This window comes from Perissodus microlepis, chromosome 7 (genome assembly GCF_051167445.1).
Source record: "Perissodus microlepis isolate ML-2025 ecotype Zambia chromosome 7, ASM5116744v1, whole genome shotgun sequence".
NCBI lineage: Eukaryota > Metazoa > Chordata > Actinopteri > Cichliformes > Cichlidae > Perissodus > Perissodus microlepis.
The window spans coordinates 55,277,947-55,290,618 of NC_140467.1; the positions used below are offsets into that span (position 1 = coordinate 55,277,947).

Consider the following 12,672-nt stretch of genomic DNA (forward strand, 5'->3'; position numbering starts at 1 on the left):
GACAGGTGATGATTTAAACTCATCTACTTTTGCTACCTTCAACAAAACAAATGACTCTAAGAACACCTCTTCATCACTTGTTTGGGAAACAAGCCAACTAGTATTAAGAGGCATGATCATCTCGTACTATAAAAGAAAAAAGGAAGACACTGAATGGGATCTCAAATTTGGAATAAAAAATTAAAGATTTTGAAAACGCTTTTGACACTGTATAAGCATATATACGTACATATGTATAAGTTATAGAACTAAATGATCTAGTAAACAAAAACAGAAAGAAAAAACACACACACACACCAACAGTTTCTCTCAATGACTTCAATTCAACAAAGTCCAGTGTATTAATAATTCAAGTGAATACCTTGTAAAATCCCAAATCTAGTTAAACAAAACTCAGTTAAAGCAATAATTACAGTTACCTAGGACTTATCAGGTGTTTTTTTTTTTACAGTTCTATAGATATAACTAATGTTTTCAGGATTTTTTTTGTAATTATAAACCTCAAATTATGATCTGAATATTGAATACATCATTAAATTGCTTGACATCCTTAAACCTCCCACAAGATCAAATGAACACACTAGATAATAATAATAATAATAATAATAATAATAATAATAATAATAATAATAATAATAATAATAATAATAATAATAATAATAATGGACTGGATTTTATATAGCGCTTTTCAAGGCACCCAAAGCCCTTTACAATGCCACTATTCATTCACTCTCACATTCACACACTGGTGAGGCAAGCTACAGTTGTAGCCACAGCTGCCCTGGGGCAGACTGACAGAAGCAAGGCTGCCATATCGCGCCATCGGCCCCTCTGGCCCCTCTAGATAAAACCCTATCAATACAGCTTTCAAACAACAATAAATCTAACACCATAATTTTATTATTAGACAGAGAAAAAACATGTGATAGAGTTAAGTAGAAATTACTGTTTCCAACACTTGGAGAAAATTAATTAAATGACTGAATAAAGACACTTTACACTTCACTAAAGACCACAGCCACCACCAATTAATTGAGTTCACAAAACTTCATTCTACACAATGGGACAGGTAATGATGTCCTGTCTCACCACCTCTCTTTGCTGTGTTTATTGAACCACTAGCAGCTACAATAAGACAAAATGGTAAAAGTATCCAAACAATCACTACTCATCACGTCTCTTCTTAACCTAGCTTCCACAACTTTTTCCCATAGCTGCATGGTGAGGCAAATCAACTCTATCCCCCTGTACTTACTATACCTCTGCACATTACTGTTGTTCCGGAAATCTGGAGCCAGTATACTTTATTACCATTCCTCAGTCATCCTCTCATTCTTTAAAACTGTGTTTAAAAAATACAAAACAGTCCACTGTACTCTTCTATATACATCTCCATAACTCAACAGGTTTATCATCTTTCAATTTCTCAACGCACTCTCTTCTCTTGTTAGCACATTTCCGTTTCTCTCCTTAATCACCTTAACCTGCTGTGCATCACTTGCAGCTAAATCTTTCTGCCTAGCCAATCAGCAAAAGCAATTTTCTCTTTCCTTTGTGTCTATCTCACATACAACAATTCACTAAAAGCCTTTTCCTTTGCAGGCTCTTTCTTTGATGTACCCCAGCCTCCCAGTACTCCTGTTTACTTTCTTCATCTCCCTGACTTACTTTTTACTCTTTGCTATCCTCTGCCTTTGAATACTTTCCTGTACTTCCTGTACTTCCTTATTCCACCACCAAGTGTCCTTGTCCTCTTTAGTTTGTCAAAAGGCTAAACCAAATGCCTCAGTACTATCAGAGGGCCCGGTGGCGCCAGTGTCCGGCAGCCTCGCCTCTGTCAGTGCGCCCCAGGGTGGCTGTGGCTACAATGTAGCTTGCCATCGCCAGTGTGTGGATGTGTGTGTGAATGGGTGGATGACTGAATGTAGTGTAAAGCGCTTTGGGGTCCTATGGACTAGAAAAGCGCTATACAAATGCAGGCCAGGCCATCTGATAACTCTCTCTTACCACCCAGAGCCTTTCTCAACTCTTCCCTGAACTCTGAGCAACATTCTGCTTTCTCCAACTTCCACCATTTAATCCTTGCCTCTGCCTTCACCCACTTCCTCTTCTTACTCTCCAAAGCCATCCTACTGATTACTGAAAGCCCTCCTGTTGCATTCTACCCTGCCGCCACCTTGCAATTTCCGATCTCTTTCAAATTTAATACTGTCTGTCCTTCATTTCTGTTCTATATCAAGCACCTCCTCATCACACTCTCTACCATTACCTGTATTTGACCCCCTTTGCAAAGATTGTAAAGATTTCCATAACAGAACTTAAAGGTAAGGCAACTCTAAAGATACAGTCACCTTTCTCACTCACTATGTGTTAATAGACTTCTCTGCATTGACTCATTCTTGTTATTAATCCCTGGCTCTCTTTCACAGCATGTCTTTTGTCCTGTCTTCAATTCTCTCACCCAGATGGCAGATGGCCACCCCTCCCTGCTGGAGGTTTCTTCCTGTTAAAAGGGTTTTTTTCCTTCCCATTGTTGCCAAAGTGCTTGCTCATAGGGGGTCATATGATTGTTGGGTTCTTCTCTGTATTATTGTAGGGTCTACTTTACAATATAAAGCCCCTTGAAGTGACTGTTGTTGTGATTTGGCACTGTTTAAATATAAAATAAATTGACAATAAGGTATGGTAATTTATTTTCTGACAGCATAAACATCATGATTTGATTGATGGTTATATTTTGTACTTTATTACTTTACCTAAATTACAATTTGAGGAATTACCACAGATAAAACATTTATATAATGGTTTTGGCAACATAATACAAAACTCCAGTTTTACTGTTGCTGCATAGACACAAAACAAACCCTGCTTCACTTGAAAACTTGATGGCTCTCACGCTATAGTTGACTAATACTTCATATTTTATGTTGGAAGTATAACAGTCCAAACCGAATGTGAAAAAGATCACTCATTGTCCTGAATTGGATAACAGATGAATAAGCCAGAGTTAGGACGAGGATTGAGGGATAAATCTGTTTATGGAAAATAATAAATAGCTTAAAAAATCAGTTTACTGCATCTCTCATTCTACTTCTTCCCATCCTCCCTTTAACATTTCTGTCCCCTTCTTCTCTTCTCTCTCACGCCTTCACAAACCGCCTCCGCAGTCAAATTGATTTAAGTCTGCCTCCTAAGGGGGTTATGGCATGGGCATGTGTGCCTTTTGTACAGTTTTCTTGTATGTTTCAATCTGTCTGTAAATTTGGACTCTAGAGAAAGCTCCTCGCTCTCAATTTGCAATTCAGTGCACAGAAAATTGCGCAGAGGTATAATCCGTCAGAGCCACAGCCTGTTCTGCCAAAAAAGAAAAAGAAAAAACAATGTGTCAAAATTATCTGCGTGCTAATGAGAGGAACACAACTCTCCAAGTCGCAGCTGGAGGACTGCAGAGGCTGGAGGACTGACATAGGCAGAGGATGAAGAAAAGATGAAGAAAAAGGGGGTCAAAGATAATATTCACCAGGGGTTTACCTTGCATCTGCTTCACTGTAGTATTCTCGAGCCACAATATCCTCAAACAGCTCCCCTCCTGTCACTCTGAGAAATAGAAAGATGGAGGTTAAAATGGCAAATTATATAAATTTTTATTCTTTACTCAGACAGCACAAATGTATACACACACACACACACACACACACACACACACACACACACACACACACACGCAGGAGGGGGATGTCCTCATTAGGGGGAAACCCCGGTTGCAGGATTCACTCTGACTGTGTTGCCATGGAGACTGGCTCCAGTGCGGGGGAGTGTAGATCTATCTGTGTGTGCACTAAAGTGGGAGCCGCAAGGAAGGGGGTGGGGGTGCTGTTATGCAATGGGGGAACTGCCTTGGAACCAAGAAGGGGGATGGAGACAGAAGAGAAAAAAGAAGAAGAGAAGAAGGAATGAAGAGATGCAGGTATAAAGAAAGAAATCATGTAAAGCAGTGGCATAACTGAGGAGACAGATGCCATAAGGACTGAAGGAAGGGAGCGGAAAATGAAACACCATTGGAGAGGAAAGAGGAGGCAGAGGACAAGGGAGGGGAGAAGGGAAAAAAGAAGTAGAGGGAGGTGGAGGGGAGCTCCCCCAGACCGAGCAGATCTGCGGGTTTCACTGTGCCATTATGTTATTGTTAGTGCGTAGTATCTTTGTTTGTTTGTTTGTTTGTTTTGGGGGGGGGGGGTTTGTTTGTTTGTGTGTATTGCTAAATTAAAGTGCCTTTTTATAAAAGAGCTTATGAGGTTCTCAGTGGCAGAATATAATCTGCAATAAGACGTTATTTTTTAGCAAAGCCAAAGGAAAATAAGAAGGTACAATCTGCACAGAAATGAACATTTGTGAGATATGTAATGAATTTTGATTTTACAAACTTTTCCCTTCCTATTTTTTTTTGTTTTCATATCAAAGCTGAATGATACAGGGCTGGCGGTCCATAAAGATGACTGAGGCTCAAATTTTGTATCTCTATATGTAATCATGGGAAAAGAGGGATTTGTGTTTGGCCTAAACACACCATGAGAGTGAAGCGATGATTATGAGTTGTTTGTTTGGTTTTTTTACTGTATTTGTTTTTTTTTTCATGTGGATGACTGTCATAATTACAAAACTTTCAATAAAAAAAAAAAAAGAAAAAAGAAGTAGAGGATGGAAGGAGGGAAACAGGAGAAGTAAAAAAGAAAGGAAGCAACTCACAGGTCAAAGAGGAGATAGTGGAAGCCTTCCTCAGAGATACTGTCATGAAGACGAACTGCAAGAGGGATATCAGACTAATTAGGTCTGTTTTAGGACATTTTTTTATACAGGCTACTATAAAGCACATTTATTAAGGCCTTTCGGCACTATTATAGACCAAATGAACCCATATATTTAAGACATACTGGTAAGAACAAACAATAGATATTGCTTTAGCTTTTTCTATTTTTTTAACTGATGAATATTTTTCCACAAGAACTGATATTTCATATTGCTAAACAGCTGATCAGCTGATCAGTCAACACTAATGCTACTCTGGGTAGCAAAGGACATTGCTTATTCGCTGATATGAATTAGGCTGTTAATTTAGGCCAATATAAAATGAGATGCAGATTTAGAGTGTCTTTTGGAGTGTTATAGGTTTATCTTTCAAATGATGTATCATTTCTCTTGCATAGTGTTAAAGCCATATGGCAGCATCTTGTCCATCACAAGGCAACCACACCCTAAAGCACACCCTGCTTTATTTTTTATCACAATTAATGTCTGTATAGCCAGTGTATAGAAACGAGATCCCAACCAGAAGTTTGTGAAGTTACATTTTAAATATAAACAGTTAAACATTGGGGTTTTCATGCATTCATTATTGACAATTTCTCCATGAAGCAATTCACTAAAGCCTGTTTCCCATTTATGATGGCTTATCAATAAAAATCTTAAGCTGACAGATTTAAAAGTGAAATATTTTCAGTGTTTAAATAGTCTAAATAAAAATCTGAAATACATTAAAGAGAGTTTAAATATTTTTTAGTTCACCTCTATCAAAGGATTAGTTTAATATAACTTAATGAGTTAAAAATGCCCCATTTTATGTCAGCATCTCCCTGTATGTTTTTTTTTTTTTTAATTTTTAGAAACATACACAGCATTACTGTTTGTCTTGCAAAACTTCAGTGCAAAGACTTTGAAGTTCACGTTGCACGTCTTTCTTTGTGCATTGTTAAGAGGATCATTGTGCACTCTTCTGATTTTTCTGATGATAGTCATCAACCCCACAACTCACTTCACTCAGGGTCACAGATTTTAAACAATAAATATTAACAAAGAACAACTTAGTATGACTGTATACATAATTCAATAGTTTAGCTAACTCAGTAAGATTGCTAATGCAAAGGGCTTACATTAACACATTCTGATTAAGCCTCATCACGCCCACTAACATGATGTTGTCAGATACATATACAAAATAGACAGCTGTACAATAGAAATAAGAAAAGCAAAACTAAATTCATAAGTATTGCTCAGTTCCAATGAAGCTTATGCGTAAATTCAGTGAGGAAGATCTGTAATCTCTCATCTCATTTCCCCACACTGTTAAACTCAATTCTGATATCATTACTCTGTCCAATAATATTCTTGCCTGCTGTCTACAAACTACTTATGGTAAATTCTGTGCATTTTAAATTTCTGTACTCTCCTGTCTTTGTATTATTCAGACTCTCACTCTTGCCCAATTATTTTCTCATCCGCCTTCTTTGAGCCAATCAGCCTCCGCTTCGCATGATTTGAATCTGTGCTCTTCGTCTATCCCCCTTTCAGACTTTCGTTCATGCAACCCACCTCCTCCCCAACTCCACCTCAGACACCTGTGTTTTCAATGGGAGAAATGTTTCATCACTCATCCAAGTGACTTCTTCAGTCTCAGCTGACTGCAGGTTTCCCCAACCTTAAGTTCTCATTAGAATTTGCACATTAATAATCAAGGAACTGACCTCACAGCCCATTGTTCATTCACTGGGGTGGTTTCCGTTATTGTACTGTTTATAAGGTTGGGGAAACCTGCAGTCAGCTGAGACTAAAGAAGTCACTTGGATGAGTTATCTTTAAAAATGTAATAAACAGAAATCTGAAAAAAAAAGTCTCACCAATGTTGGGATGCTTTAGCAATCTGCAGATCCTGGCTTCCCGCTCCAGTTTCTGATGGTCTACAAGGAAGTAATGCTATGTTAGTTTGTGACAAAACAAGCAAAGGAAGAAAACGCCATGAAACAGGAGAAAAAGGGGGATGATATGACAGTAAATGAAACAAGAAAAAAAAGTAAATAAAACGCGTTGAGAAATGAAGAATAGGGAACAGAATGGGGTGCGAAAACAAGAAAGTAAGCACACAAGAAAGAAAAGGAGGGGGAAAATGAGAAGAGAGGAAACATGGAATGAAAAACAAAAAGAAAACAGGGAGAAAATAGGAAAGGAGAGGACAAAAACAAGGCAGAAAAAGAAAACGATACCAAAAACAACTGGAGAGGATGTGATATGACGAGAAAAAGCAAGAAGTAAAACAAGAGAAGTGATAGAGAGAGAAAAGTCGAGTTAAACAATTATAGAAGTGAAGAAAACATCAGTGCAAAGGAGAGGAAAAAACAGGGACAGAAAAGACAGAAGATACAAGGAAAGAAAGAAGAGAGGAAAAAGGGAAAGGAAGAGGAATGGTGAAGAGGGAAGTAGACAGAAAAGAAGGAAGAACCAGCAGCAAAAGCAGAAAAACAACATCAGAGGAAAGAGACTAAAGGAGAAACATATCAGGAATGACACTGCAGAAAGAATAGAAAATAGAAATAGGTAGACAAGAAAAAAACAAGACAGGCATAACAAGGGATAAAATAGAGGAGAAAAAAACAGGTAAGGAAATGACCAAAAGGTGAAAAAAGTAACCAAGGAAAGTAGAGAAGGAAACAAGAAGAGCTTTGGTTCAACTGAATGTTTTGCTTGGAGGTTAGTGTAAGAGATCCAACTGAGTCTCTGTGCTGTAGGCAGCAAGTGTTGCCCTACAGTTCAGACACAAGCATCTGTATCAGTTCTGCACACAGAGGAACAAACAATTTCAGCGGAAACATTCCTGAACCTGAGACAGAACTGGTTGTATTTTTAATAAAGGTTGTGTGAGGCTGACACTCCCACGGTCCCACCTATGAGCTAATTTCTGCACAGCAATAACACCACTGTATTTTTAGCTGCTTTCAGAGGTGTTTTGTATTGTCTTTCCTTTTTTGTCAGTGTTATGTTGGGAAAAGTAAAAAAAAAAAACCCATAATGCTGCTGTCTCATAGTTGGACTCTCCTTGTAAGTATTTTTTGGGGAAATGCTTGATTTTCAAAGCACAGATTAGTTCTTGTGCTGTGGATTATGACTGAGCCTATCATCTGCCTCTCTCCGAGAAACAGACGTGAAGGCTTCACACTCTGGAATCAAACAAGCGCTAAAATATGCTAATGTGAGCCTTTCAAATCTGGGACACCCACATGATGATGAAATGATGTCTCTGCTTCTCTAAATTCCTGAAAATGCAGAGAGTATTTGATAGCTTTGTTTTTCACTCTCACCTCTGGCCGAGAGCTTTTTGGTATTGATGATTTTGGCTGCATACTCTTGGCCTGTACAAAGTTTGACACAGCGACGCACCACTGAAAAGGCCCCCCTGGGGAAAAAAAAAGACAGGAAACAGGGGGTGAGAGGCTGCTGTATAAGCTTGGTCAGCATCAATAGGGACATCATAGCTGTCCAGCTGACCTCACTGTCATTCTGGACTCTTTTCTGTCTAATCTAATACAGAGTATTATCCAAAGGTTTTAGGTACTGAAGCAGAAAGGTAGAAAATCAATCACAGCTGTGTTAACCTGATGCCATGTCTTTGTACTGTATGAAGAAACCAGGAGAAAATCCATGCAGACACAGGAAGGACGTGCAAACTTACAGAAAGGCCTCAGATGGTAGATTTGAATCCTGGACCTTCTTGCTGTTAGGCAAGCATACAAACCACCCATCATTTCCGACATAACCATGTATCTCAGTGAGCACTATTACCTAACCTATTCCTAAATCCAACCACAGCCACATAAAAGCCTTATTTAAGAAATAAACATTGTGTCCAAGAGAAACAGTGCAAAGATGCCTTTTCCTGCAGTAGTAACTCACTTGTAATTACTAATTTGAATTTGATGTCAGATTAGTTTAAGCACTTTTTTAATCCAAGAAATGTATCTATTAGATAGAGTGAAATTAGTTATACAATCAAACCCTATACAATGTAGCCTTTGTTGCAGCTCTATTTGTTTATCTATTCTTTTACAAAAACAAGCTAAGAATATGTTGAGAAGAGAATAAATTAAAATCACAAGCCTAAATTTTATTTAGATCACATTCATATTTTGATCACATTCGGTTGGGTGTCCTGGTCAATGGTCAACTAAAAAATCATTAAAAATCACTATCTCCTCACACAGGGAGTATAGTAATGGACTGGTTCTTATATAGCGCTTTTCTACTCATCTGAGCACTCAAAGCGCTTTACACAACCTGTGCATTCACCCAAGCACATTTTTCTAAGTCCTTTATAGCTAACATTCACACACATTCATACTCCAATGGATGCATCGGAGAGCAATTTGGGGTTAGTATCTTGCCCAAGGATATTTGGCATGCAGACTAGGGGAAGCCAGGAATCGAACCACCAACCTTCCGATCAGTAGATGACCTGCTCTACCACCTGAGCTACAGCCACCTCAATAGTATATTTCATGTTTTCTCTTAACTATTCTAGATTAGTTCCTCTCTTACCCAATTAAGTGCTTCAAATTTATATTACTTAGATTTTTCTGTAATTAGCAGGTTATGGATCTGACTGCGGAACCAAGGGACACGGTACTATTATTTAGTATCTACTGTGGATAACAACATAGGCCCTCTCTGAAGTATACTCTCCTTTATTGCTTTATTTGCTAAACAGGAGCATAAATTACAATAAGAGCACAGTGCTGTAAAAATATTTTAATTTATAGTGACTGACAACATAAACTGATCAGGTAAGTGTTTAGTGAGGGCCTAAATATAGGAAGCAGTTTTCTTATAGACTTCTATATAACATAGGTTCTTTTTGCAAACAGAGGAGCCTCCTTCCCTGTTGGCCATTGGAAACAATGGAGATTTATGACATTTTCACACCGGCTTCACTTCTCAGACCCAGAAGACATGTCCGTTTTTTATACTTTACACATTCTATCATCAGATCACATAACATCCAGTGTGGAAATTAAGCCTAGGCTTAGGATAGCCTGGCTGATTAAGGCAAGTTCTAATATGGTCTACTACAATAACACTGGCATGAAATATCATTATGTTCAGGATCTTCTTCTTTCGGCTACTCCCTTTAATGGTCAGCACAGCAGATCATTTGCCGCCATCATCCACTCGTCCTTGCATTCTCTTCTGTTACATCTACCTTCTGGATGTCTTCCACATTCATAAGTCTCTTTTCCATCTACATTCACTATCTCTACATCCTCATCTTCACTGTTACACCTGTCACCTGTATTCCTTTTTGATTCTATTGACTTTCATTCCTCTTCTTTCCAGTGCATATCTCCACCTCTCCATGCCCTTTTCCACCTACATATTCCGAAGATCACTCACTGTCCTCATACATGTCTTACACCGTCCTCACACACTTCTCTGCCACTTCAGACTTCTTCATACTGCTACTCATTCATAGTCACCTCTCTCTTCTTAACCTAGCCTCAACAACTCTTAAAAAGTAAGGGCTCTTATATTGTCTGTCTGTCTGTCTGTCTGTCTGTCTGTCACTGCACTGTCAAACAGACAGACAGACAGACAGACAGACAGACCAAAAGGGCTATTATTATCAAAATCATCAGCAGAATACTTTATTAATCCCTAAGGAAATAATGTATAATGAAGGCAAATGTACTTCTCATTCTTTTTGATGTTTTACCCCCTCATAAGTTAACCCTTAGTTTTTAAAGATTGTATTAGCCTTCATTTGATGGCAGAGCTGACGATTGACAGGAAGGGAGTGACAAAGTGCAAACGGCCACAGGTTAGACTCGAACCCCGTCCACTGTTCTCTGACCATCTAGCTGTAGTGGTTGTCTGCGCACCCACAGAGCTACTAACCGTACTACCCATGGTTTTAGATGTAAAGCACCTTTTAGTGAAGCTAAAACATAATCTACACCATTGAGAATCTAGACATATTCCCAAATGGAACAACAGTGTATCTTGTGGTCACAGCATTTATACACAATAACTTTGAGTTGGTTTCTATTATTATTTACAGTCGTGTCTCCTTTACAACTTGAATAATTCCAGTAATTTCAGTGGCATCAAACAGGAAAGAAAAGCCATCAATTTGAAGTACCCTAAGTGTGTGCATTTTAGAGTTTTTGGGGCCACATTTGCTCTTCAAACTCAATAGAGACCAACAGAAATAACCTCCTCTGTCATTTCTCAGAGCTAATTTTATCTCACCTCAGTATTGTTATGCAATGAAACACTCACACTCCCCTCAGAGCCCATGCCTCTCACAAGCTCTCCAACATGAATATATTATGGGGAGACAGGGTGACTAAGCATGACACTTGCTGACATCCTGCTGGTTGGTGGAAAAGGCAGCAGAGCTTAAACATGACAGGTTATCTGCAGGGCAGGTGGAAATCAGCTGGAGTGCTGGATCTGGATCTAAAACCTGGATTAATGTGAGTGTAAGGTCTCTTACCTAATCTGCTATCTTTTCCCTTTTGTCATATAATAAAAATGGATGCCATATAGCCAGATAGAAAACTTTTAGTAGTAAGTCTATTCCTTCATATAATAATAACATAATGGCAATCTTCCTGGAAATTCCATGTGGTAATCAAGAATCTGACATGGGGTTAAAAATTTTGGTCATTAATAATGCTAATTTCTACAGTGTTTGGATACTGGAGTCTACAGTTTGTTTACACATGAAGCAAGCTGCTAATTTGCCAAAACTAAAGTCCATTTCCAATAAATGCAGCTCTAAAAATTATTGGCATCTTGTAATCTACAAATATGCAAAATTAGCCATTCATAGTCACTCATGTTGGGTTGTTTGGCCACAGTAGATACATTTGGCATAGAACAAAACCAGCTTTTCAGGAGAAGAACTTGATAGTCATTGAGAAACACAGTGATGTAAATGTTACTGGCTTGGAATTCTTTGAACTACTGCATATACATTAGGGGCATCACAATGGCCTGACAATTAAAGTTAAACATGGCATCACAGACTGTATGTATCAGATGAATTTAAGTAAAAATTTAAGTAAAGTAAAAATAAAAAATTTAAATAATATTTAATTAGTGCTAAAAAATTTCTTACACTATCAAAGCATTAGTGTATTACTGGTTCAGTAATACACTAATGCTGAATTGAAAAAAGTGGTTCACTTTTTTCAATTCAACTTTATTTATATACCACCAAATCACAGTTGCAGTCATCTCAAGGCGCTTGATAATGTGAGGTAAAGACCCTACACTAATACAGGGAAAACCTCAATAATCAGATGACCCCCTTTGAGCAAACAAGTGGTGACAGTGGGAAAGAAAAACTCCCTTTTAACAAGAATAAACCTCCAGCAGAACCAGGCTCAGGGAGAGGAGCCATCTGCTGTGACTGGTTGGGAATGATGGGGGAAAGACATGACACAAACACTCTGTTGAAGAGAGGCAGAGATTAATAATAACTAATAACTAATAACTGTGGGGTGATCGTGGCTCAAGAGTTGGGAGTTCGCCTTGTAATCAGAAGGTTGCCGGTTCGAGCCCCGGCTCCGACAGTCTCGGTCGTTGTGTCCTTCGGCAAGACACTTCACCCGTTGCCTACTGGTGGTGGTCAGAGGGCCCGGTGGCGCCAGTGTCCGGCAGCCTCGCCTCTGTCAGTGCGCCCCAGGGTGGCTGTGGCTACAATGTAGCTTGCCATCACCAGTGTGTGAATGTGTGCGTGAATGGGTGGATGACAGGTTGTGTAAAGCGCTTTGGGGTCCTTAGGGACTAGAAAAGCGCTATACAAATACAGGCCATTTTACCATTTAATGATTAAATGCAGAGTGGTGT

General features: G+C 38.7%; 1 protein-coding gene across 4 annotated transcripts in view; it reads right to left on the minus strand.

Annotated features, from left to right (window-relative positions):
• camk2b2 (calcium/calmodulin-dependent protein kinase (CaM kinase) II beta 2) overlaps positions 1-12,672 on the minus strand; it is a 71,307-nt gene that overhangs the window by 54,764 nt on the left and 3,871 nt on the right. For all 4 annotated transcript variants that reach the window (XM_084936084.1, XM_084936086.1, XM_084936083.1 and 1 more), the window contains exons 2-5: positions 8,124-8,218; positions 6,669-6,728; positions 4,744-4,798; positions 3,532-3,597 (exon numbers count right to left, since the gene is read on the minus strand). In XM_084936084.1, the coding sequence (XP_084792210.1) occupies positions 3,532-3,597; positions 4,744-4,798; positions 6,669-6,728; positions 8,124-8,218 (276 nt within the window). The remainder of the gene's footprint in view (positions 1-3,531; positions 3,598-4,743; positions 4,799-6,668; positions 6,729-8,123; positions 8,219-12,672) is intronic.